This window comes from Danio rerio, chromosome 1, assembly GCF_052040795.2.
Source record: "Danio rerio strain M-AB ecotype USA chromosome 1, GRCz13ab, whole genome shotgun sequence".
Classification (NCBI taxonomy): Eukaryota; Metazoa; Chordata; class Actinopteri; order Cypriniformes; family Danionidae; genus Danio; species Danio rerio.
Genome location: NC_141021.1, coordinates 31,467,346 through 31,490,438, shown reverse-complemented (window position 1 = coordinate 31,490,438; position 23,093 = coordinate 31,467,346). Strand labels below are relative to the sequence as shown.

General features: G+C 38.6%; 1 protein-coding gene across 42 annotated transcripts in view; it reads left to right on the top strand.

Moving 5' to 3' along the window:
• zgc:172295 overlaps positions 1-23,093 on the top strand; it is a 122,202-nt gene that overhangs the window by 87,986 nt on the left and 11,123 nt on the right. For 25 of the 42 annotated variants that reach the window (NM_001431101.3, NM_001114584.3, NM_001431102.2 and 22 more), the window contains 9 exon segments: positions 3,935-3,970; positions 4,141-4,208; positions 5,812-5,854; positions 5,935-6,015; positions 6,607-6,685; positions 6,792-6,888; positions 7,052-7,136; positions 7,272-7,392; positions 7,526-7,669. In NM_001431101.3, the coding sequence (NP_001418030.2) occupies positions 3,935-3,970; positions 4,141-4,208; positions 5,812-5,854; positions 5,935-6,015; positions 6,607-6,685; positions 6,792-6,888; positions 7,052-7,136; positions 7,272-7,392; positions 7,526-7,669 (754 nt within the window). 42 annotated transcript variants of the gene reach the window in all.

Here is a 23,093-nt window from a genome sequence, read left to right as displayed (position 1 = left end):
GTAGAACCCAGAGAACGTGGCTGCATACAGAGACAAGGCACGCACTGGTGAAGATTGGCTGTTTACAGCGGTTTGACTGATAAAAATGAATTTGTTTCTAAATTGTTAATGGTGCCAACCAGCATTTGCTGTTGTTTACATTTTTGCTACAACAACTGGTAAGGCTAGACACTGTGCATGTCATGTCATATATGGTCATATTTGCTTTAACTTTACATGAGCACATCAAATTCAGCTGGAGAAAAAAAGCTGATCGTAATATCTGCACTCCATTGGTAATTTACATAAAAAATTTAAAGTAATTTATACTCGCAGTGTGCACACTTAACTCTGAATTAGTCTACTTGGACTTGATTGACCTAACTCAAATCAGCTCTTCTGAAACTGAAAATTCAGCGTTTTTAATCTCTGTAAGTCTCCAAGTTCAAGTTTAAACTTCGAGTTGGTTGAACTTCCTTACTGAAACAGGCCCCTTGTGCTGCACACTCGTTGTAATGATGAGGCAAGACCCCCTCATATGATTGCAAATTACTTTGGGCATACAGTAGTAGAAGTGATTTTCTATGCTGTATTTTTCTATGTTTTTCTATGTTTCTATGTTTTCTATAATTTTGGATGGTGAATGCTGGTTATTTTGTTTTGACTTGATTAATAATTGATGCATTATACCTGTCTTTTCAGGTATAATGCATCTCTTGTGTGGGTTTTTACGACTCCTGGTGCCACAAAGTCTGGGTATCTTTTCGTTATCCAGAGAGATGGCCTGCATTAATGCCTCTCCGCATGCTTTAGGCGGACACTCAAATTTGCATATGAGCAGCCTCGAGACAAAGGAACTTTCCAGATCAAACTTTGCCCTGAAATCATTGGTCGAGCATGTTGAGAGGGCAGTGCCACAGAGCTCAAGCTTAAAAGCTGCCCCCTCCCCAGGCTCGTCGCTGAACGTCCGAACCAAGAACCGCACAAGGAGGTCGCCCCGTTTAGGGGTCCAGGCTCTTCTGTGCCTGCGTTAACGGTCCGAGCCAACGTTTTCTTATTTTCCGGCAAAGTAAACTCAGTTTAAAGTTGCGATCGCGTTCCTCCGAACTGTATTGCAAACTCAACGCATCAAAAAGGACATCAAAGGAGTTTCATCATGACGGAAGAGACTCGCATAAAGAGAGAGACCCCAGACATTAAAGTCCTGGTATTTTTAGTTATGCGAATAAGCTGTGCCCCTTTTATCAAAAAGGTGTTTTTTTTATCTTGGTGATCCTTAATGGTGTGTGTGAAACTGAAAACAGATTTTGCCACTCTTTATCTGAAATCTCTATTTCCGCGCTTTACTATTTCTCTTTGTTGTTACATGTTCTATAGACCCGTATAGCCTATCTCCACGTGGTTTACCTTTGTTCTATGTTTTATGTATGTTTGCCTCAGAAAAAGTCACTGAAAGACAGATTCCCCTGACTAGCTGTTGTAAGTTGATTAAAACTTATAAATGATTAATCTACTTCACAAGAAGTAGTAATAATTCCCTTTTCTAAATGAATAGATCATTAACCGTGTCCGCTCAGCAGAGCGGAGGCTCTGGTTGTGTTTGTTTGGTCAAATTAACAATAAATTTATCCAGAATGTTAGTTCGCAATGGAACTAACGAATAATAATTCGTTATTGTTAATAATTAATATTCATAATCTGAGAGTCCGCTCCGTCACGCGGGCAGGATCATATACAATCATATGTTTGTTTGACCAAATTGACCGAAGCTTAAGCCAGAATATTGATAATTAAGAATAAACCGTTATTGTTGATTATTAATATTCATAAAATGAGCTAATTTCTGTTACAATATAATACCTGAAAAGGAAGTTGCTAGTATACGGTTTTCAACACACATTCTTTCTCTGTCATTATCTTACTTATTCCTCTTTTGGCTTCTGTTTAGTTCAGGTACTTTATACAGTGATTGGTGATTTAGACTTACAAAAGATGTTTTTATCCATCAGAAAGCTATGAATTAAATATTAAATGCATAGTTCACCCAAATAGTCAGTTTTGTCGTTATTTAATCACACTTTACTTTATCTCTTTTAAAGTTTATTTCTACTGTTGAACACAAAAGATGATATTTGGAAAATGCTGGGTGCTTGGACCTATTGACTGTTATATTTTTTGCCTAGTTTGGAAGTCAGTGGATCCCAGTAAACACCATCTTCAAAATATCTTCTTTTGTGTTCAACCGAAGAAAGAAACTCAAAGAGGTTTATAACCACATCAGGCTTATTTTGGATGAACTATCCCTTTAAAGGGCCATGACACCCCCACCTTCGGTTCAGGTCCACCTTAAATTTTTTTCAAAAGATGCATCATAATGGGCGTGGAACTCTGCGAGCAAAGGGCAGGAGTGGGCATGGCCAGCAGAGCAGGGGAGCAGGAGGAGAGCTAACAATCAAAATGAGACCCAAACCATGAGGAGACCGATGATTTTATAGTTTACAAAGTTGAAATGCAAAGAAATAAACAATAAGCCCCGCTACATTTGTCATTTGTAATTTCATATACACATAACCACAATTTATATTATTATAAAGATACTCGTGTTCATATAAACACTATAAATTAAGACTTTTCCCTCAATCCCCGGCTCTGAATGCAGACTCAGTGCAGCAGGTCTCTTGCCCTGTCTGTTTCAACCATTAGCCCTGCTGGCAATCTAGAGGATTTAGGCGAACACGGCAGCATGACGATGTGTCTAAATGTGAACGAACTCCTGATAAAAGACAAAGTCTGCCATTCTCCAATTCTCTTACTGCTCTCCCAACAAAAATGCTTGCAGCGCACACACACAGCTTTGCTGTATCGGCCCTGACAAATCGGGGGAAAAAACATGCAACAAACCCCCTGGATCATGAAAAAAAAACTCATAAGACCCTTCATATAAAGCTAAATACTGTGTGCCGTGGGTCCGTGGATGCGTCTCACCCAGTCATCATCAACGTAGGATTACAGCTTGGGACTGGCAGTTTTGCTTTGCCTTCAGAAAGCACGTGCTATCATGAATAATTAAGAAGCCAACTCTTCTCATTGGATAAGAAAACTCTGCTATGAATAATAATGAGAAACCGACGAGTCATCTTTGCACTTGAAGTTCTGCGCTACGTCGCAGACTTTGATCCCGCTCCAAAAATCATTTTGAACACGGAAGCTGAAATTGGCTGAAAAAAGCTAAAAATTATCCAGTTTTCCCCCACAATTAAAGCTAACAGGTGCTAATATTGTCTTAACTGATGCTCAACACACACAAAACACACTGTTAACACTGTTAAAATCTAAAAAAAAAAAAAGATCTCAAGGGTTTGGTGAACCTTTAAGCCTGGGATGTCCAAACTCGGTCCTGGTGGGCCGGTGTCCTGCATAGTTGACCTCCAACTTGTTTCGACACACCTGCATGGAAGTTTCTAGTCTACCTAGAAAGAGCTTGATTTAGCTGGTTCAGGTATGTTTAATTGGAGTTGGAACTAAAATATATAGGACACCGGCCTTCCAGGACTGAGTTTAGACACCCCTACTTTAAGCAGAGGGACTGTAGAATGCATGTAAATTATTACAAATAAGTATTATATAATTAGTTACACTTTATTTTACAGTGTCCATGTTTCAGTGTACTTGCATATTAAATCAATGAGTGCTACTAATAAACAGCTTGCAATTGGTAAAGAGTTAAGGTTTTTTAAAAAGGCAAATAATAAACTTTTATGTTGATTCAGCAGTAGCTTGTTTGACCCATAACAAATTTGTTAACTGTCCTGAGTAACATTGTTCTATGACCAATGGACAGTTTTTACTGTCTACAGTTGCATGTGTGACAAGAACAATGCAAAATAGAGAGTTATCATTTAATTATTTAAATTGTTTCAGTGTTTAATATTTAGTGTTTTTTTTTTTCTTTCAGAAATCTGGCCCTTTAACTGGTGTCCCCATATCAGGGGTAAGACTATTAAATAATTATTTTTAATTTAACAGTCACATTTTTTTCAGTGATTGACTATTGCATTGTTATTATGTCATTAAAGTTATTTGAATAGTCAGATCCTTAAGATATAACGCAGAAATTAAAAACTTTCTGTAGTCCTTTACGACCTTATTTTCTATTTCCAGTGTCTTGGTGACCAATCTGCTGCTCTGGTTGGACAGATGTGCTTTAAAGATGGACAAGCTAAAAATACGTATGATTTAGTTTTGTTAATCTGTATTTAATAAGCAACAGTATTACTGAAAACAATCTATTGTTGTCTTTAAAACCTAATTGTGACAGCATGCAGGTATTAAACGGATGGTTCACCTAAAAAAGAAAATTATATCATTAATAAGAATTAATAAGAAAGACTGTGTTTTTGGTTCCTTGCCTGACTTTGCAAGTCTTATAGGTGCTATATACTGCATTAATTCAATAATTTAAATTGTTCAAAAGAGGACAAACTCTTGGTGCGTGTGACTAAAACAGCTAATCTTTGTGATGTATCAAGAGCCGCAGTTTCCAGTGTAATAACACCATCCCACCAAGAAGAATGACCAACATCCAACAGGAGTAACTGTGGATGCAAAAGTAAGCTGCCTTAAACGGTGTCTGGGTGTTAAACCAGATTGTATCCAAAAAACATAAAACCCCAGCTGCTTAACTCACTGCAGAATTAAATGTGCACTTGAATTCTCCTATTTTAACCAAAACTGTTCATTGCGAGCTTCACAGGGTAAATATACAAGACCAGGCTGCTAAAGCCAAACCTTTGGTCACTTGCTAAACTCGCTAAAACGTAGCATTTGGCCAATGTTAAAAGTATTTTTCAATGGTGTCTGCTGTGAAAATCTGGGGCTGTGGAAAATGTGAAAATGTATTGTTCTTTGAGGAGAGTACCTTCACTGTCTCCAACATCTGGCGAAGTTACAGTGTGGAGAAGAAGTAAAGACGTGTACCACCAGACTGTTGCATGACTTGCCACTATTCTGGAAGAAGCATGATTCAAAATCCCTCTGGCCACTGTGCAGTACTTGTATTTTCAAGCCAAACTGATACTGTATTTGCTGCAAAAGGAGGCCTTGTACCATACTAATGAATTATTGTGTAAAACCAGGAATTTTAGTTTCATTGTCCAACAAAAATGGCACCTTTTATGGCCCATTTCCACAGTTTGGTACAGTATTAATTTATATCCATTTCCACAGTCAAAGGTACCAAAAAAGTTAACTATACCGTACCACTTTTTTGCTACCCTTTTCATAGAATAATTTGCACAACAGAATTGTACCAAAAGTGACAGCTTGGAGTATAGCCAGACTTATGGATTACTGATAAACTAATATTAATCTATATAAATATAGCAGTTTATTTTTTAATCAGCTCAGATGTTTCCAAAAGGGCTGATTAGCGACTTTTGGAAATTCTTAAATCCAATCAGATCTGCTAAAATGTTTTCAAAAAAGTGTGTCATATGCATCAGATTTTTAAATCATCATCAGATGCATTTTTATCAAATCTGGTTCATAGAAGTGTTAGTTATTAACATTTATACATGAGAATTTATGTATAAAACTTTTTTGTTGGAAGTGATTTTCACATGCAAAATGGTTTTAAAATTTAATCTAAATTCATCCAATATTTTAATTTTTATTCCAAAGATGATTAATGGTCTTAGAGGTTTGCAAAGTTATGAGGGGGAGTTAATGTCAAAATTTTAATTTTTGGGTGAACTGTCTCTTTAAGACTGATGGTATTTTTTTTTTTTTTAAGTTTTGCTTCTCTTCATCTAATCTTTTTTTTTTTTTTTGCAGTTATGGGACTGGTTGTTTCTTGCTTAAGAATGTAGGAACAAAGGTATTGAACATGCATATATCTAATGTACATTGTTTCTGTATTTATTAAATCTACTTTTGTTTTGTTTTAATTTTCTGAAGCCTGTTATGTCAGACCATGGACTTCTGACCACGGTCGCATATAAACTAGGGCGGGACAAGCCAGCCTGCTATGCGCTAGAGGTAGTGTTGTGAAATGTTGCCATTGTTTTACATTTCATACTATGATTCTTGTCTATGTCTTACCAAAATTTAAATCCTGTATTGTTTCAATGAAAGTTTTTCGTGTCTCAAAAGTTTTATTAAATTCATTATATTTCTCATAATCACATTCTGATGTTATAGTTAATTATTTACTCTTATACCTTGGGGCTCTTGAGTGCTTGATTCTATTTGGCTGGTGACCATTTTTAAGGACTTGCATAGCTAAAGTGATTCAGGCATTGACTGTATTACAAATTTGTCTCACTACGCTGAAAGATTTTATTGATTTCACTGTAAACAACTGTCAAAATTCAAATCAAAATAAAACAGAAGTCTTTGAATGAGACATAAAAAAGTAGTACTGTACACAGAAGTTATTTGAGGACAAAATCCTGAGACCAAAGTCAGTCCAGTTTATTTGAATAATTAAAAAAAAAGTACACCCAAGGTGTAAAAGCCACTCCACTTCTTGGTGTGGCCACATTTCCACCTCATATATGCAGTACATTTCTAATAATTTGATGGCACACTGTCAGTTATTCCTTACTTAGTAATTTTGTTCTTTTCTAGGGTTCAGTTGCCATTGCAGGAGCAGTTGTGCGTTGGCTAAAGGATAACCTTGGGATTATCCAGACCTCTACAGAATTGGGTATCTCTGAATAAAAATTATATTTATGAACAATTCATGTAAAATATTTAACACTGTTATTACTACTTTTTTATTTATTTTTTTTACTTTTCTCTTTTTAACTCAGAGAAACTAGCTGCTGATGTTGGCACATCATATGGTTGTTATTTTGTTCCTGCATTCTCTGGGTTATATGCACCATACTGGGAACCAAGTGCCAGAGGGTTAGTAACTGATCCATTTATTTAAAATTTTCTTTGGGGCTGATTTTAAATTTATTGATATAAAACACTGCAATGTGAGGAGAATAAGCATTGCAGTATAATAAAACTTTAAATCAATTTGCAATCTTTTGTATTATTGAACCTCTTTCTACTGTTTCTACAGGATCATTTGTGGTCTAACACAGTTCACCAATAGGAGTCATTTGGCTTTTGCAGCCCTTGAAGCTGTCTGCTTCCAGACTCGAGAGGTATTCATCAATTAGTTTGTATGGTCTGTTTTGATGTACATTTACCCTTTGCCTATTTTTAGAGTTTTAGGGATGTATGGGATTTTTTGTACTATATCACATATAAACAGGTAATAGATACTAATATTTTTTCAGATTCTTGATGCAATGAACCAGGACAGTGGAATTAATCTCTCTCAGCTCCAGGTTGATGGAGGCATGACATCCAACCGATTACTGATGCAGCTGCAAGCTGACATACTGTGTATCCCAGTCGGTAAAATGCCCTTTTTTTAATCAAAACTCATTTGAAGGATGAAGTTCTTTAATTTTTGATTTATTGTAATTTTGATTTACTGGTATATTTGTATTAAAAATGTATATGGAATGTAAATAGTTTTTGTTTACAGTAAAGCCGTCCATGCCTGAGACCACGGCTCTGGGTGCTGCCATGGCAGCAGGAGCAGCTGAAGGGGTTAGTGTGTGGAGCCTGAACCCTGAAGATCTCACAGAGGTCACTTCAGAAAAATTTGAACCTCAGATCAATCCAGAAGGTAAAGGAATCTAAAGTACAGCACACTACAGATTTTATTTTCAGTTTATTGTTGATTGACATAGCATTGTTGAAATTTGTCCTCAAGGTAGCTGTGGCACATTAAAACTAGAAAAGTAAAGTTCATAAACAAACTTTATGGTGGCTTAAGAAAGCCTAGTTTGAAAGGTTGAAGTTGTTTTGAAGTGTAAATAATAGAAGTAATTTGTAGATAACTACATATGTTAAGGCAAGGAAGGTTTATTTATATAGCACATTTCATACACAGTGGCAATTCAAAGTGCTTTACATAAACAAGAATAAAAAGTTTAAGAACATAAAACACAAGCAATAAAAGTGATTAAAAACAGATTAAAACAGGAATTAAAAGAATGAAAAAACAAAACAAAAACATAATAGTATGATCTGTCGGACGTAGCACAGTGCTCGTTCAGTAAAGGCACAGCTAAACCGATGTGTTTTCAGTCTCAATTTGAATGTGCCTAATGTTGGAGCACATCTGATCATTTCTGGAAGCTGATTTCAGCAGCGAGGGGCGTAGTGCCTGAAGGGAGATTCACCCTGCTTTGACTGGACTCGTGGAATTTCTAGTTTATTTGATCCTAAAGAGCTGAGTGATCTGTTGGGTTTGTATTCAGTCAGCATATCTGTAATGTATTGAGGTCCTAGGCCATTTAGTGATTTATAGACAAGTAATAATACTTTAAAATATACCGTATTTTCCGCACTATAAGGCACACCTAAAAGCCTTAAATTTTGTCATAAAACGGCCGTGCACCTAATAATCCGGAGCGCTTTATGTGTGTGTTTATGTGAGTTCAAAAATCTGTAAAAATGTTGTGTGATTTTGGAAAGCGCTTTGCTTGACACAGGGACCTAAAACGTACACTCCGTATGCAGCAGCAATAAACCAATCAAAACCACATATGTTTGTCTAATGATCCCCGGAAATGGCACCAGTGAGGAGACATGCTAACGAGGCACAATTCAAACTACAAGCTATTAGTTACGCGGTTGTAAATGGGAATAGAGAAGCTGCGAAACAATTCCACATTAATGAATCTATGGTTCAGAAGTGGAGGAAACAAGAAAATGAACTGCGCCAAGTTAAGAAGATGAATCAGAGTTTCCGCGGGAACAAAGCAAGGTGGCCACAGTTGAGAGTTTAGTGAAGTTTAAAGTGAAGTTGTGAGCGGCTTGGGAGCAATGGATGACAGACGGCGAACACACTTTTACTAAGACTGGTAGGGAGCGCCGGGTGAGTTACGCCACCATATGTGAATGGATTGTGGATGCCTGGGCTAAGGTATCTGCTTTAACTGTTGTCCGAGCTTTCGCAAAAGCCGGCATTATTGCTGAACAGCCACCCGGCAATGAGACTGACTCCGACAATGATGAGAGAGAACCCAGCGTGTTTGATGGCGAAACTGCCCAGCTGTTCAATTCAGACACAGAAGATGGGGAGTTTGATGGATTTGTGGGAGAAGACTGATTAAAAAAAATAATGTGAGTGTATTGTTAAATAGTACAACTAGTTCAACAAAACTATGTTAACTGTTTTGCTTCCATTACCTTTTTTTGCAGACTGTATTTTAGCGTGCGCCTTATATTACGGTGCGCCCTATATTACAGTGCGCCTTATGTATGGGTTAAGTACAGAAATAGACCCCGTAATTGAGTCTTATAATCCGGTACGCTTTATAGTGCAGAAAATACGGTATTGTGTAACTGGGAGCCAGTATAGAGACCTGAGGACAGGTGTGTTGTGCTCTGATTTCCTTCTTCTGATCAGAATCCTGGCTGCAACATTCTGGATGAGCTGCAACTTTCTGACTGTATTTTTGGAAAGGACAGTGAGGGTGCCGTTACAGTAATCTATCCTGCTGCTGATAAAAGCATGAACAAGTTTCTCTAAGTCTTCACTGGACACAAAGCATCTAATTGGTGCAGTGTTTTTGAGATGATAGTATGCTGATTTACTAACTGCTTTGACATGACTGCAAAACTCAGATCTGACTCCAGAGTCACACCAAGATTTTTGACCTTATTTTTTGTTGTTTGACCCTTAAAGCCAAGGTACCCATTCACCTTGAGAACCTCATCTCTTTTCCCAAACACAATGACTTCAGTTTTCTCTTTGTTTACCTGAAGAAAATTTTGGCACATCCAATTATTAATTTCATTAATGCATTGGCCGAGGGTGTCAATGGGGCTGTAGTCATTAGGCAGTAAGGCTAGGTAAATCTGAGTGTCATCAGCATAGCTGTGGTAGGAGATTTGGTTCTTTCTCATTATTTGGCTTAGAGGGAGCATATAAAGGTTGAACAGCAGAGGTGCCAGAATCGAGCCTTGTGGGACTCCACATGTCTTGGGTGTCCACCTCGACCTATGGTCACCTTTACTGACATAGTAACCTCTCCCTTCAAGGTAAGATTTGAACCATTTGAGGACTGTCCCAGACAGACCAACCCAGTTTTCCAGCCTATCCAGAATATGCTGTGATCGACTGTGTCAAATGCAACACTGAGATCGAGCAGTAGCAGCACTTTTCTTTATAAGGGCGCTCTCTGTACTGTGATGTGCTCTGAAACCAGACTAAAATTTTCTAAACACCACCTGAAGTTTAGAACTTGTTAACCTGGTTGAAAACAACTTTTTCAAGGATTTTGCCAATGAAAGGGAGATTTGAGATTGGCCTGTAGTTGCTCAATAGGGTGTTATCCAGGTTGCTCTTCTTCAACAGGGGTTTAACAACTGCAGTTTTAAGTGAGTTTGGAAAAATCCCTGTGAGAAGTGAAGCATTTACCACTTTTAGAAGATCCATTTCTAAACGGGTAAACAAAGTTTTAAAGAATGATATGGGGAGCATGTCAAGACTGCAGGTTAATGTTTTCATACCTTGCACAATCTCTTCTAAGAGTTTAACATTAATTAGATATTATAATGGACTACTAGTTTCATCTTTCTCCACATACGCTCAGCTTTTCTGCACTGTCTTTTCATCATTTGGACTCTTGGTGACCTTGTCCAAGATCACTTTTGCCTGCCAGTCATCTTCCTGACTTTAAAGTTAAGAATGACATAGATGACATTGTTCCTGTTAGAGTTAAACAAATCAAAGAGAGAATCAACAGAGTCTGCAGATATACTTGGTGCTAGCGATATGGCATCATAAACTGCTCACTAGTGTTCTCACTTATGCATCTCTTTCTTACAGAGACAGATCTGTCTTTAATAGCTGGAGTGATCAATAGATCAAAGAAAATACAGAAATGATCAGATGCAACATCCTTAACAACAGTTGATGAAATGTGTAAACCTTTAGTTATAAGTAGATCAAGAGTGTGTCCACGATTGTGTGTGGGTCCTTAAACATGCTCAGTCAATTCAAAACTGTCAAAAACATTCTTTTGCAGCATTGACTTCTGGCTTATCAATGTGAATATTAAAATCCCCAACAATAGTAAAATAGTCAAATTCAGAGGTTACTATTAATAACAGCTCAGTAAAATCATTGATAAATTTTGAAGGTGCTGCTTTCAGAGGTAGACCGGAGGAATACGGTGTTGTTTGCAAGTTTGTCCTCCGGAATTAAAAACAAAAGAAAAAAATAGAGTGGGGAAAGTTTAGCTGATGCGGTTGACACAGTTGAGTCTGAATATCACACTGTGGAGTTAAAAGAGAAATAGTGTGATTTATAGGTGTAAAATGTTGTAGCACCCTCAACAGTCTACAGTATTTATTATGAGAAAGACAAGTAGGAATCAATAATAAGTCTGTGCATCATATTTTATTTTCACATTTATTGAATGGAAATGTTTCTGATTCACTTATGCAAATTTATCTTCAGATGGCGCTTTTATAGCAATGTGCGTGTGGTAGATCGCTCCCATTACAATGGAAAAACAGGCGACCGCTGCAAATTGCGCTTTAATGTTTGGCTGGTCAACTGTATGGTATGAAAACCTTATATACCTGCTAGATGAACCTGTCTCATACAGCTGCCATTGCAAGGCTCAAAGACACTTTGTAGAGTGCAATTTAACACAACTGCCTCTAGGAGTCGCCAATGTAAATAAAACAGACATGCACAAAAAATGTGCGTACGTGGAGCTGCGCACGTTCAGTTCATCGTTAGTAAATCCAAACGTGAGCGATTCCGAGCGTGAAACCTGGCCGTACGCAAAGTTTTTGTGCGTACGCAGCGTTGATACATGAGGCCCCAGCTGAAGATGGGCCATTGTTTAGGCCCTGACGATGTGGCAAGAATCAGAGGGCTCTTCCAGGTGGGTTCAGAGGTGGTTGTGGAGCAGGCTGCTTTTTGGTTGGTAACTGCGGGCTTGCAGCAATGGAGTGTGAGAGTTTAGTTTCAGCAAACACCAGCTCCAGTTGGATTTTTGAAAAATCCAAGAGAGGCGAGCAAGGTGATAATAAGAATGTGTCTGATGAGAGCCGCTTTGGGTCTGGGGTTTCTGGCTGCTGAGATGTATTTACCTGGAGATCATCCATGAGTGCTGAAACTTGCTGTTTTGAAGCATCACAGTCTGCCTGTGTTGAGCTAAGTGTGCAGGGCGCAGACGGCATTTTGTCCGTTATCAGTGGTTGTTGTAGCTGAGTGGTTTTATCGCAGTCCTTGTAAGATGACAAGTCCACTCAGGAGCTGATTTGAAGTCCTGTGGTCATTCGGACACTTGCTAGGTGTGTGTGTTTGCCATTCAGCTCAGTGGCATACACAGCTGATGGATGATGGAGGGAGAAATAGATGTTGTCTTTCAGCACTTTTGCACCAAGCTTGTTTGGATGAAGGCCGTCTGATGTAAACAGTTGTCTTTGGTTCCAGAAGAGAAGTTTTTAATAAAATTCAGTCCTCTCTGTTACATGTTTTCTGCAGCCATACATTTAGGCCAAGAAGCCGTGAAAACATATTTTTCCCTCTCACAGGGAGTGGTCCACTGATGAACGGCTGAATCTTCAATCTTTCAACTGTTTCCAATAACTCACAGAAATCTCTCTTGAGCAGTTCTGACTGTTCCTTCGAAAATCATTCTTTCCCACATGAATGATAATCCGTTTTGCAGTCTCATGTTTTCTAAATATGTTCTCAAGTTCTTTGTTTATATTAGAAACTGTTGCATGAGGGAAGCAGTATGTCATGGTAGCTCTGTTCCTAAACTTTTTAATTTTTGAAACTCCAACAATCAATGTTCTTATCTCGGCTGCGATCAGAGCCAAATGCTGTTGTCTAGTCGGCCTTGAGCCTCTGTTCAGTGCAGAGTTAGCTGCTGAGTCATGCGATCTCTGTCTGACTGCATTTGGGGATTCTTCACCCATATTACTCAAAACTTCATATCTGTTCAGAAGCTGTATTTGAGTCCGAGCTGTATTTGGGGTAGAAGACGCTAATGCGGCAGCGTATGATCTTCGTGATCTGACACCGCGAGTACCCTTTGGCCTTGCACCTTGTTCAACAGTTTCAATCTGTTTTTCTGTTCTCAAAACAGTAGCTGGAGTAGATCTTTAGGACTCACCGGCTGTATGCTGTGAGGCTCCACAATAAATCGGTCCTGTGTAATTCGGCAGTTCTGTTCAGATCGCTAGTAACTTTGTTTCAAGAACTACAATCTTTTGTAAAAGTTTGTGGCAGTTTGTGCAGCAGGGAAATTCCAAATGTGTTTTCCTGTCTCAGGAATGTAAGCAGCTGGTTTTGGGAGGATTGTTAAGACGATAATTCCCCTCTTGTTGGTAAAGTTGTATTCCAGAAAGTTTGTAGATTCGATGTTGATCTTCAAGCCGTGTCGTTTGAGCACTGTGCTGATAGGCTCAAGTTAAAATTAAAGTATAAAATATAAAAGCAATAGTGCAAGGAGCGGAGCAGTAGGCAAAGACGTCCGCACAGTAGCAAAGCAGGAAGTCAGAACATCCACATGAACATCCAAGCAACTGCCTAGCAACACCTTAACTTGTTAGCATGTTTCTAGTATGTCTTGGCATGTTTCTTGCTAAGCAGTTGCTGGGGTGTTCTGATTGATTGCTAAGGCGTTGCTAGGCAGTTGCTTTTGCACTCTAGGTAGTTGCTAAGGTGTCGCTAGGCAGGTGCTATGTTCTGAGGGGTTGCTAAGGCATTGCTAGAGTGTTCTTGGTGATTATTAAGGTGTTGCTAGGCAGTTGCTTGGATGTTCTGAGTGGTTGCTAAGGTGTTGCAGTGGGGTTCTGAATGTTTGCTGAGGTGTTGTTAGGTGTTTGCTAAGGTGTTGCTTTAGTGTTCTATGTAGTTGCTAAGGTGTTGCTAGGTGGTTGCTAGGGTCATATGAGGTGTTGAATTAGCATGTTTGTTTTTACAGTGAAAGTCTATGGGACAGTTGCTAGGGTGTTACAAGTGGTTGCTAGGGTGTGGCTAGAAAGTTGAAAGGTCATCATTGATAGGCATATTGGTAGTCTGGGAATAAGCCCAAACAAGGACTCAAATGCAGTTAGGAGGAAGCACAGCCCTGCTGAAAAATCCAGCTTAAACCAGCCTAGGCTGGTTGGCTGGTTTTAGCTGGTTTACCAGCCTGGTTTTAGAGGGGTTTTGGTCATTTCGAGGCTGGTTTCCAGCCATTTCAGCCTGGTCTTAGCTGGTCAGGCTAAAAAATTACCAGCTAAATACAGCTAAATCCAGCTAAAACCAGCTTGACCAGCCTGGTTTAAGCTGGACATAGCTGGTTTTGGCTGGGCTCCTAGCTTGGCTAGGCTGATCAAGTTGGTTTTAGCTGGTCATCTCCCAGCCTGACCAGCTAAGACCAGGCTGGAAATAGCTGGAAGCCAGCCAGGAAATGGCCAAAACCCCTCTAAAACCAGCCAACAAGCCAAGGCTGGTTTAAGCTGTTTTTTTTCAGTAGGGAGTGTTTGCGTGGAGGCTGCTAAGGTGTTGTTAAGGCATAGCTAGGCGGTTGCCTGGGTGTTCTAAATGGTAACCAGGTTCCGGGGCAGTTGCTAGAGTATACTGGGTTGTTAATAGGCAAGTCTCATTTACTTATTTGATCGAATCCTAATACTTACGGAAGCATTTCTAGCACATCATAGCACTTAGCTTATTGTTATTAGCTTAGTTAATTACTGCTAGCATGTGTAGCATACAAGAAGTCCCATTTGCTAGCATGAGTCAAACGTATAAAAAGTATATGATATCTACCAAGACACCTTTAAAAAAGATACATGCAAGATGGCTTGCCATACTTGACTTTGGAATTTACTTGATTTTATGTAATGGGCTTGCCATATCTACTGCACTAAGTCATTGCTGTGGAATCCATTATTCTTTGAAGGAGACATACATATTGTATCAGTTACATATACTAAATTAATCATTACTAAAGCTACTCCTGTAATGACCAATACAAAATCTTTTTCTCTGATCAGAATCAAAACGATGCCTAAATTCTCTGATCTGAAAATGAAATAGATCTGTTTGATTCTCTGCTTTCAGCTTCTGTGAACGGTAACACGACTAAATATTTTAAGTAAATAACGTCTGATTGCACCGATACCTTATAAAATAGTCGAAACACGATTGTGACATCGAGAAAGAAAATATTTCTCCTCCAGAGAGATTGCGTTTGACCGCCTCTTTTACCACATATAGGACAGCATTTTGCTGTTATAAACTTCAGTCAAAATGCAATCTGTAAGATTGTGTGGATCTTGCTTTATAAACATGAGAGATTTACTGTCTGACTACTGCATTTGTTGGAAAGAATAATCATATTTAGGAAAAGTCAGGGTATTTTAAGTTATATCATACAGTTATTCTTGATAATAACCAGCTGGAGACGGTGCTCACTGCAGAGCCATTTGAGCAGAGCTGAGCTTCAGCGAGGGGGAGCATGAGCTCATGCTCCCCCTCGCTGGAGCTCAGCTCTGCCCAAATGGCTCTGCAGTGAGCACCACTTGACCAGCTGTGGGGCAGAGCGGAGTGGGAGGGCTGATCCGGGACTGGCAGTCCCAGACTGGCAGTGTTCGGGCTGTCAAATTCAGGGAAGGGAAAATTCTCTTTCTTTGAGGGTTTGATGGCATTCTTAAACGCCGTTGGATGAAGAGCCCGGTCCCCCACTGGGGAAAGAGCAAGTTCCCACTTCTCCAGATGGCCCGTCTCAGAGACGATTTGCGGTCCGGTTCACGGGGGGGGCGGCTTACTTTTCCGCCAATAGATTCTGCCCATCGCAATTGACTGCACCACCATAAATTCCTGAATTCAAAGACAGTATTGCTGAACAGGCCAGCCTGGAATATGGGCGAGTTAAGAAAGCGAACTGTCAACTTCGTGAATATCTTATGCCAGGTTCAGCCAGAGGTGGTGCTCCTGGAACACTGATGTGGCTATCGTCTTTCTCAGGGCACACTTGTGGTTCATAGAGCACAGTCGGTTTCAGTGCTGGGCTTGTGTAACCTGCTGGAACCACCCTCGTGCAGCTGGGCCAGCGCCTGGGCTTGGAAGCGCTGGTAGGTGGCCACAGTGTGCTGGGCAGAAGCAGCCTGTGCCGTGGCTATGTGGGCTCTGGCTCCAAGGGAGGCAGATAACCAAATCTAGAGCTCTTGGACAGGAGACGACGCTGACTCTACCAGGAAGAGGCACCACGCATGCCCACAATGGCACTCTCAAACTGGGGAATGGACTCCACCCCTTTGCTGCTCCGCCATCAAGGGTTGTGAGGACGAAGGTGCACACAGATCGGGCAGAGAAAGGTGTCCTCCAAGACTGCGTGAGCCCACTGTGCACTTCTGGACAAAATACGTTGAGCCAGCAATTTTGGTTATCCCTGGAGCAGTTCGTTGTGGTGAGAATATGATCCGAACAAAAACAGATCCAACTGCAAAAGAACTGCGCCTTTTTGGACTAATTCAGCTGCCGTAGACCCATGCCATGTGCCTTATGGGATGTGGAGGAAAAATATTTGTTGACAGCGCTTTACCAACAGAGAGAGAGAGGGAAAAACATTACCTGATGGATCGTTGCTAATATTTCCGGAACATGACCATGTCTCAGTTTAGCTAAATTAATTCACGCCTCCTCCTGGAGTGACGTGCGATGCATCTTCACCATTTGTAATACTTTAAAACATTGTTTTCAAGCCACAGTCGCGCTTCATTTTCGAAATGTATAGTTTTTCTAATGTAAACAAACTATATAGTTTGCTATGAGCAGGGATACATTAGCCGCGTTTCCACTATCGCACCTAAAGTGAGCGAGCCAGGGCGAGTCGCATTTCTACGGTCACTTTTGGGGCCTAATCGGGCCAAAGCTGGGCTTTCTCGGGGCCAGCGACCGGCCTTTTTCGGCCCACCGAATACCTTGGGCCAAAGAGGGCCAGCTGGGGCTTTGGGACGGAGTGAAAGGACAGGCGGAGTTTGCCCAAGTCTGTTAAAGATGGCATGACTGCATTATTACACTAGTATTCCTATCGTGCACGAGTACAAGCGGCAAACAAATAAATTAATAAGGAAAAATAACATATAGCTGGTGAGTTTAGGATAGGCTAATCTATAAAACACCTTATAAGCTGGGATCTTTTTGCTTATGATCGCCCTTATGTTTCCCTTTTAAATGTTGGCTGTTGCATTAAAAATTTTAATTTGACATTTTCTTGCTGCGTCCCTCTCGATGTTTCAATAACAATCTTTACATTATATTAAAGACACAGGAGCCAGTAAAGGTTGTCGAAAGTTTTTGTCAAGCGTAAAAGGCGTGCTTGTGCGTGATATGTGCGCATTGTGAGACCTGTGTGTGTGTTGGGCCGGGCAAAAGAGCGCTTGCTTGACAGCTCTGTTGATACCTCGACCGGCTTGTTCTTTTTAAATTTATTTTTGGTGATCATAAAAAATATGAATACTACAGAAAGACATAAAACTTTTACAAACGTGTCCACTTTTGGCGGCTCTAAACAATAGTGTCATATATCGCGATAGACTAGCCTATCTGTATTGAAATAATTTAAAGAATTACAAATATTGGATATAATAAAATCACATTAAATAAATAAACCAATATAAAACAAACACAAGCTTGCTAGAACAAAATAGGTATAAAAAGTACATAAATTAAATTGTTTTAAGCCATATATAACTTTCATTTTACAATGGCCTATCTGAAAAAAATATTTTAGATATTTTCTTAAAATAATAAACACCGAATGAGGTTTAAAATATTATTTATAAAGTATTTGAATACGATAATATTAAACAAATCGTGCAAACGGAGCATTTTTGGGGTAAGGGAAAGCAGAGCTAGCCCACCTTTTTTTCTGTCACTTAGTCCTGTGCAGCGCCGCTTTAAACGCATCGGGGAAATCTGCAAATGCAAAATGTGTTCTATATCCTCAAACAAGTGTTTGTTTTTATACGATGTGGTAAAATTAAAAATGAAATGTTAAATGTGGAGCTTTATTAGTGAATAGCGGCTGAGTGCAACAAATATGGCTATATTTTATTAGGCTACTGCCTCTTATGTGCTGAAACACTTAACACGACATTATCAAAACAAGGATGTTATAAAATACACTTCATACAGAGTTATCACCGGAGAGTTTCTGTGGTTTTATATTATGGATGGGTGCGCTCACTGTGCTGGGTCCCTCCGGTGGTGGCGAGATCTAAGAGTCGATGCACTATGCCAACAGTCGGTCGGTAAGTAAAGAAATATAATGAATGGAAAAACACAGACCTGTGTGAATAGACATATAATGTAATGCTGCACAGTAAGGTGTCATCTGTGTGTTTTATGTCTTCATTTTAATCGTTTTGTGATAAATGCGAGGGTGTGCTTTATCTGCCTAATTACCGCTGAACTGGGTGGGTTGTGTGTTGTTTTTATTCGTTGAATAAAAAGTGCATGTATACAGCTATATATTTGCTTGTTTTGACACATTTAAAATGTATGGCTAAGAAATAATTATGTCTTTTTGGTGTGGTCAAAGATAAATTTGGTAAATCCCTAATTTTAAGTCCTAAAAAAATCATGTGAAATAAAAACCAATTGCAATGCGACACAACCCATTTGCTCAAGCACAGTGAGCAAGCTCATACACAACACACAAATAGTGAAATGAATGAGGAGGCATGTGGACAACACAACATCTAAATCAAGTCATTTTAGCATGTCAAAGTCACATTTATTAATATAAAAATATATTTTTAAAGGAAAAAAAATTGTGGCTAGTGAAAATGGCAAGTGGCTAGTAATGTTGGAAATCTTTTAGCCACAGTGGCTGGTGATTAAAAAAGGTAATGTAAAGCCCTGGCTACAATGTATCATTTATTGCACTTGGTCCGGACTGAATAAAGTGAACTACAGTTGTGAAAGCACTCTAAGGCCATTTTGGTCAGCAGCGTGTAAAGATTTTGGACATCTTCTTGGATACTTTTAATGCTTCTAAACTGTTTGTTGCCATTATAAATAGCCCATGTCTAGGTAGTTGATTATGATGATGCAACTTACCCTATGCGTGCGATCTGATTGGACAGGAATCACAAGACGGATTTTTCTAATACCCTTAAACAAACAAAAAAATAAAGTAATGACTGCAGGTTGAAGAAAAGTAGTGGAGTAAAAGTACCAATGCAGCACTACAATGTACTCAAGGGAAAGTAAAAGTGCATGTTTTTAAAACTACTATTTGTTACTTTACACCACTTCAACAGATGATCTTATGAACTTAATGAAAGTGTGTTTGCATTTAAGTTTTTAGGTATAATGTGAGTATTATTTTTTACGTGCATTTTTTAGGTGTATTATTTTTTAAGGTGCAGTAGGTGATCTGCCTAAATGCCAACCGGTAATAACATCTTTCAGATACAATACCTCCCCTGCTGTTCAAAGCCCTGCCGTCTGAAATCAATAATGCGCACGTTAAAGATGACAGAGACCCACTAAATCATGTCATTCGCCAATTTTTTAGCACTTTTATAATACTACAATTCTGAACGAAAAACTGCATTATATCTTGCACGTTTTCAGTTATGTAGTTAGCAAGCAAAACTTGTCATAATGTGCAATATTTCATGCATGCAGGGATCACTGGACTCATTCTCACATGCTGTCCTAAAGCGACTACTATGCTTAGTAGTTGGCCGACAACATGCAGGAGTAACACTTACATAAGCCGTACATAAACTTGCATGCTATTTCAGACTGAATATTCAAAATAGCATGTCAAAAAAATATAGGGAGCACGTCACAGGTTGTCATCGTTAAAAAATGAACTGAATGAATATAAAACCAACTTCAGCTCTTTAAAGCAGGCTAGGCAGAATAGCACCGCTTACTTATGTTTTGTTTTTTAACTAAATAAAAAATTTACATTATCGATTCTTTAAAAGGTACCTCACCTCATTTATCTAAATGAGGATGTTATAAAATACATTTTCTATACTGAGGTATGAACAGAGAATTTCAGTGGTGTTATTTAATAGATGGTGCGCTCCCTGCCCTCTCGAGACCACTCGATGTTCGATGCCAACAGTCATCAGCGAGTAAATGAATATGATGAATGAGAACACACAGGCCTGTACGTATAGACATATACTGTAATGCTGTACAGTAACGTGTCATTTGTTTGTTTCGGTTGTCTTCATTTTAATTGTGTCGTGATGATGCGATGGTGTGCTTTATCTGCCTGATTCAATATTAAATTTAATATCCATCTCATCAAATATCTACATGAAAATGGCGGCTGCAGCAGCCTGGAGGAATGACAGGGCAGACTTTTCCTCAATCGATCAGAAAGATTTCGAGGTACGCTCGATCGAGGAGGAACTATCAGTTTTAGAGATTCAAATAAAGGGATTGCTTGAGAAACATACGGAGTTGTGTGAACGGAAAACGTTGCTAGAAACATCTCGGGCTGCGGACATTAGGCCGACACAACAACAATGGACACCATTTACATCTACACCGGGTATTCCTACCCAAGAGAGTACCTCGGCAGAAGACAGTCGAGGCTTGTTTTACACCTGCTCCAACTTATAATGGACCCTGGCTTTACCAACGGAGAAAATCACGTTCTAAGGCCAGAACATCGGCCGCGCTGAGTATGCTGACACAGAAGTTTCATCTTTCGGCCGCTCTGACACAGAAGCTAGATTTTCCAACCAGCAATCGCTTTGAACCGCTTACCTCGCAAACTGACATGCTATTGCCACCTGCTTCGTCTGGTAAGACACTTATTATTGGCGATTCCATTATCAGACATTTGAATATCAAATCTAATTCTACTGAAGTTCAAAATAAATGTTTTCCGGGAGCTCGAGTTGTTGATATTGCTGTCCAAATCCCAACGATCTTAAATCACGCAAAAGAAAATGACACAGTTATACTTCATTTTGGTGCAAACAACATTCGACTTAGACAATCAGAAATCTTAAAAAAAGACTTTAATGAACTGGTGGAAACTGTACGAAATACATCTCCTGCAATAAGGATTCTAATCTCTGGACCACTGCCAACGTATAGAAGAGGCAATGAATCTTACAGCAGACTTTTTGCATTCAACAACTGGTTAGAAACGAATTGTAAAAATGAACATTTGTGTTTTATTAATAACTGGGACCTTTTCTGGGAAAGAGCGAGATTTTACTGTGCTGATGGAATACATCCCAGTAGGACTGGTGCACACTTTTTGTCCAGACACGTTGAAAATGCATTGCATAACTTGTGACAAATTTATAGCATCCCTGTAATATATAATTGCAATACTAATTCTTTGGGGTTGGAAAAGGGATGCAACCAGGTTAATGATATTGAGGTTGTTGTCACTTATAGAGACAATAGCAATAGGCCCACACGAAATATTCATCGGAGAAAATCATACTTGGTACCGATAGCAAGAAACTATTTAAATGATAATATACAGTTTTTGCAAAATGAAGGACAATTAAAAATGGCACTTTTTAATGTAAGATCAATTGAGAGCAAAACATTTTTGATACATGATATTCTATCAGAGGAAAAGTTAAACTTTATGTTCCTTACGGAGACATGGCTTGATCAGAATGGCTCTATATCTCTTATAGAAGCTTGCCCACCTCATTAAACGTTCTTGCAAAAGGTTCGCTGTGGAAAGAAGGGTGGCGGGATAGCCGCTATATTTATGCAGTCACTGTCATGTAAAGAGGTTGTTCTTGATGAATTTCTTTCTTTCGAATGTCTGGCAATAGAAATAATAGAAAGTTGTTGTTATAATATATCGACCTCCTAAACAAAATCAGGGTTTTATTTCCGAGTTCTCCGAATTTTTAACTTTGTGTGTTACTAGATATGATAAAATATTAATAGTGGGGGATTTTAACTTTCATGTTGATAACAAACTTGATCGCAAAGCAGCAGAGTTTTTAGATATTTTCTTTTCATTTAGTCTCACGCAACATGTAAATGGCCCTACACACAATAAAAAGCATACGCTTGATCTTATAATTTCACTTGGTATTAATGTTAACATAAATGAAATTATTGATCTAGCAATCTCAGATCATTTCTGCTTATTTTTTAATTGTCAAATTAATACTATACTTCAGCCTAAAGAAAAAATAGTTAGAAAGCGGTTTATTAATACCTTAACGTCGGAAACCTTTATTAATGAGATTCAACAAGCGCCTATATATTTTTGGCCTGAGATGAATGTGCATGATAAAGTTGATATCTTAAACGCGTTATTAAAATCAACTCTTGATACTGTGTCTCCGGAAAAAATAAAGAAAAGGAGGTTAGGGTTAAAGAAAATGCCATGGAAGAATGATCATATTTGTCAGTTGAAGAGGAAATGTAGAAAATCAGAACGTCTCTGGAGGAAAACTAAATTAACCGTACATCATGAAATTTTGCGGTCTAATATACACGAATATAATAAAACTATTCGTTTAGAAAGACAGTCTTTTTATTCTATAATCATTAATGAAAACAGCAGTAATCCTAGAAAACTCTTTTCTACTATAGATTGTCTTTTAAACAAAAAAAACAGCTAATTATTTTGACCAGCCTTCTGTTATTATGTGTGAGGACTTTGCTATATTTTTTAATAGCAAAATAACGCAGATTAGAACTGATATTATACAGATTGACCAAAATTTTGTAGATGAATTGGGAAGTTATCCACAAAATAAAATGGAAAGGTTTAGAAATATTAGTAAAGAAAATATTATCTAAATCATATCTTAGTTAAAGTCCTCTTCTAGCTGCCTTGACCCTATTCCAACAGAATTTTTTAAAAAGGTTTCAAATTGCTTGATTGACTATGTCCTTGACATCGTAAATGATTCATTAATGACAGGAATTTTTCCTAATACTTTTAAAAAAGCTGTGGTAAAGCCACTTTAAAAAAAAACTAATTTGGACTCCACAGTTTTAAATAATTACAGACCAATTTCTAATGTTACATTTTTCAGTAAGATTTTAGAAA